At 43.1% G+C, this 4765-nt stretch overlaps 1 protein-coding gene across 3 annotated transcripts in view; it reads left to right on the top strand.

Annotated features, from left to right (window-relative positions):
• ARFGAP3 (ADP ribosylation factor GTPase activating protein 3) overlaps nt 1–4765 on the top strand; it is a 92646-nt gene that overhangs the window by 17846 nt on the left and 70035 nt on the right. For 2 of the 3 annotated variants that reach the window (XM_019515726.1, XM_019515724.1), the window contains exons 2-4: nt 111–229; nt 1290–1362; nt 3804–3935. In XM_019515726.1, the coding sequence (XP_019371271.1) occupies nt 111–229; nt 1290–1362; nt 3804–3935 (324 nt within the window). The remainder of the gene's footprint in view (nt 1–110; nt 230–1289; nt 1363–3803; nt 3936–4765) is intronic. The other variant, XM_019515727.1, reaches the window with a different exon arrangement.

Here is a 4765-nt window from a genome sequence, read left to right as displayed (position 1 = left end):
TGTGATTTGAATCCTGAACACTAGGTAGATGCTAAGAAGAATTAATCTAAATGTGACTTTAATTGGAAGGAGTTATATTAAATTCCTGTTATTAATTTCTTATCTTTTAGGTGTGTTTTGACTGTGGAGCTAAAAATCCTAGCTGGGCAAGCATAACGTATGGTGTTTTTCTTTGTATTGATTGCTCGGGGACTCATCGATCTCTTGGTGTTCACTTGAGTTTCATTCGGTAAATAGTTACAATTTTTCTTTGGTTAAGAAGTGGTGAGCTGTGTCTGCTCTTTGATCAGAGCCTTGAAGTTTTGTGTTCTAAACAGGTGTTTGATAATGGGAGACTACATTTTTTCTTTTTAAATTACTTATTTATATCCATCTCATGTTGGTGTGATCAAAAAGTTGCTGCTAGCTGTGTGGGAAGTACATATGTGTGGTGAGGATTTCATAGAAATCATAATGTACTTTTGTTCCATTACATGTGCTGTCTTACACACACAATTAATATGTTTATTGGCAGCCTAATCCAACTTCTTTGAAGAGGTACGGAATAGGCGTATACTTAAACTAAGTCTCGTGTATGGTTCTTCCAGATCAAGGTTTCTGCAGCATTGTTACATCAGTGCTCACTGATATCAGCTTTCTGCTGTAGTTTACTGTTTCACTGGATATATACATCAGAAAAGTTTAACAAGAGGATATGCATGGATTCTTTAAACCTGCAGTTGTGAAATATGGCTCTTTGCTGTTGTGATAGCTGGGATGCTTTATTTCCCAGAAAAAAAAATTAAGAAACTGCCTTCTTTTCATTTTGAACATTGTAATCAGTGCCTTTCAGGAAAGTTTTCTTGTCCTACAGAAACTTTTTGTGATACTTCTTAATGGATGATTCCTAGTTTGTATATCAAAAAAGGTCTGGCATCCAGTCAGTCTTTCATTCTCTGTGATGTAGCTTTGATTTTTGTCATTATAGCATCCTCTCTGTTGACCAACAACTTAATGGACAGAAAAGCTAAGATTTGGATGCTGAAAGAGGGAGTTCCAGATTAAGTGCCTCACAGCCACATCTTTTAAAGGAAACATGTGGATTGCTAGTTAACGGGTATATTTTCTCAAATACTGATGTTCTATTCCTCTATTAATTTCTTAATTAACATGGATTTTATGCCCCAGGAGAGAGCAGGTTTTAAACTGTAGTATTTCTTTCAAGCTGCTAACTTTTCTTAAAATAGCTTTAACAAGAGGTGTTTAAAATGGTTTTAGAAACTAATACTAAAAATGTTTCCTCTGCTTAGGTCTACAGAATTAGATTCCAATTGGTCTTGGTTTCAGTTGAGATGCATGCAAGTTGGAGGAAATGCTAGTGCTGTAAGTATATCTTAAAAATGTATTTCTGTTTTCAGGTATTTGCCTACCATGAAAACAGAAAGTCGTTACTATTAAAAGCTGCTCATTTAGCTGCATTATAAAGATCTATTATTAAGAGCTACTCATTTCATATATTGTAAAGAATTTAGGAATAAAGGAGCTAACTTTCCAAACCTCTGGAATTTTGTATTTTTGTGTATGCCAATGAATAAACTGCTACTTTCTTAAAATTCTAAGCAAGCTGAGATCAGACTAGCTTTTCTGGAACTGGGTCATGGCAAAGGAGGTGGTGTAGACAGATAAACTGCAGCATGTTAGAAGGGGGCAAGGACTCAGTGCATCAACTGCTCCTTGGTAATTGTTCATGTTCATTTTGCAGTCTCTTGGCAAGTCAAAGATAAACCATGGAAATGTATTCTCCTAAACTAAGAGCTAAGCTGTCTCAGTATTGCTTTCACTTATCATGTGGTAGGAACAGATATACCATTATCAAACAGCAAATGATGTGGTAAATTTCCAGCCCCTCTTTACTTAGGTACAATTTTTATGTCCCCAGTCTTGTGTTTTACTATTTCTAGAGCTAGATACAACACTTAAGGGAGGGGTGGGCAATATGCGGCCTGGGGGCCAGATGTGGCCTGCCAGGCCATTTTTTCTGGCCTGCGGGGCCCTTAAAATAATTTAGAAAATTAATATTTATCTGCCCTGGGCTGCCTGTCAAGCGGCTCACAATGGCTTGCCAGAACTCAGTAAGCAGCCCTGTGCCCAAAATAATTGCCCACCCATGATTTTGGGCGTACAGTCAGAACATACGTATCTTTGATAAATCTAGCAAAATACAGCAATTACTTTGGAACGTCTGATGGCTTGGCTTAGCAAATATTGGCTGTTCCAGAGAATAAGACAAAAGGGATGTTGAAAGTTATTTATTGGTTTCTATACTAAAATTGTGATGGAATCAAAAGACAAGACATGACATGCCTTGATGGAGTTTTGATAGTTTCTAAACATGTAGAGCGGATGAAACGTAAACTAAACTAACCAAATATTCCAGTGGACCATCTGGTGTTTATCTCTCTCTATCTCTATATAGATATCAATATAAATATCGAGAGAGAGAGATCGATATAGAAACTAGATCTAGATCGGGGTGGGCAAAATACGGCTCACGGACCAGATTCGGCCTGCTAGGACATTTTATCCGGCCTACGGGGCCCCTAAAAAATTTAGAAAATGAATATTTGTCTGCCCCTGGCTCCTGTCAAAGATGACAGGAGTCAGGGGCAGTAGGACCCAGGGGAAGCCACGGCAGGCTCCTCCAACAGTAGGGCCCGCCTGGCTCTGTGCCCCCAGCCAGAAGCCCTTGAGACCGTGGGGCTGTTTATGGCTGTGCCAGTGTGGGTAAGAAGGGGAGAATGAAGGCAGGGGAAGACTGCAGGGATCGCCCGAGTCCTTGGGGTGGCCGGCTCCTACTGAGCCTCACGGTCCGCCCCACTCCGTCCTTCACTGTGGGGGGCCTCAGTCTGCTCCCCCCTACACCCCTTCCCCGCTCCCACCCCTTTCCCCACAACAGACTTACCAGTCTGACACTGCTGTTCGCGCTGTGGGGCTGAATATCGTAATTGGATCAGTATCGGCCAATATGGCTCGTTAAAAATTGGCCATCGCTGTCAGCCCAAAAAATCTCTATCAGTGCACCCCTAGAAAATATTCCTTTTATATCAAATATTCAGCACCCTTAAAAAGATCTTCTGGCACTGTGTTTGAGAATTACTGCCATAGTGACTTGCAAAACAAGGGTTGTCTGGAGGTTTGCACACTTGCATGTGGTGCTTTTAACAGGAAAAAGAAAACTATTAGCACACATTAAGGACTGGGAGAAATAGATAGTATTTTTAAAAAGGTATAACGTGGGGGCCAGCAAAATACGGCCTGCAGGCCAGATCCAGCCTGCCAGCTGACTGGATCTGTCCCGTTGCTGCCCTTCTGGTTCTGAGCCCTACTCGCTCACCTCCTGGGCCACACTGCAGACTATGTGCTCCAGCCCAGGCCCCAACCAGTACACACAACTTCTGGTGGGGCTATTACTGGTGTGGTTGCAGCTGGCTGGCTGCTGTTCTGCTCCCCTCACCCCCAGCTGCACCCCCTACCGCTGCTGTACTGCTTTGAGTGGTGGGGGGGAAGGAGGCTTCAGCCAAGCAGCTCCTGCCTCAGTGTGCAGGGCTTCAGCTCCCAGCTGCCTTCCACCTGCTTCACCCGCCCAGTGCAATGAGCAGCCACCTACAGGCGGTGACAGCTCATTGGAACTTCCCAAGTGGCTCTTAGTACCAAATAATTTCCCATTCCTGGTATAAAGCATCTAGCTGCAATTCAGGAAACCTTCCTTTTGTAGTATTGTATTTAACCTCTTTCTCAGGATGTATATGTTTGTGTGTTTACAGTCTGCTTTTTTCCATCAACATGGGTGCTCAACAAATGATACCAATGCCAAGTACAATAGCCGAGGTGCCCAGCTTTACAGGGAAAAAATTAAATCTCTTGCAGCACAAGCCACAAGGAAGTATGGTACTGATGTAAGTAATGCATGTATTAGTTCATTATATTCTTATACAAAATATGCTTCCACAGTAATTTAAATTTCTAACTGGTAAGTAAAATGCAAAGAAGCAGGCACTGCTTGTGTTTGTAGCTGTCAATACGGAAGTGGTGAATATGTTGAAATAGAAGGTGTAAAGTGTTGGAAATATTCCCATTAGTTGGAACACTAGAATTCTAAGCAAGTCAGTAGCTAATATTGTTGGATAGTGTTGGCTTAAGCAGATGAGTGCTATTTGATAACTAGCCAGTTGCCTGTCAAGAATGATGGTGGGGCAGGGGGGTGGCTGGGAACAGAGGCCAGTGTCCAGCCCCCACCACAACCTTCAGGACCAGGCCCGCTCCCTCCCCCCCCCTGCATTGCTGGGGCCAGGGCCGGGCTTTCCCTTGCCCCCATCCGCTGGCCCCACTCCTCTCTTCTGCTCCGTCGACACCACCTGCAGGATCAGGGGGTGGGGCCAGTAGTGCTGGCCTGTCTGCTCCATTACCACTGCTTGCTGGGAGGGTGGGGGTGTTGCTCTGTGGGGTCAGGCCAACTCTCAGGATCTCAATATTGCGCTGTTAGACAGGAGGGTGTGACATAATTGCACATATACAAACGCAGAAATCAATTGGATGCATACACACACTACCAACTGGGGCACATACACATCCAAACTAGCCTAGGCACCAATTCAAGCACATACACTATACACCCCAAATGTTAGACAAAAATCAATTATTCATACCCGCACACTCAGTACACATACACAGATCACTAATTCATATATCATACACACAATGACATTATATACACACACACACACGT

This window comes from Gavialis gangeticus, unplaced genomic scaffold (assembly GCF_001723915.1).
Source record: "Gavialis gangeticus isolate Ggan-Ray unplaced genomic scaffold, GavGan_comp1, whole genome shotgun sequence".
Classification (NCBI taxonomy): Eukaryota; Metazoa; Chordata; order Crocodylia; family Gavialidae; genus Gavialis; species Gavialis gangeticus.
Note: the sequence above shows the minus strand (reverse complement) of the source record. Positions and strands in the feature narration are given on the sequence as shown.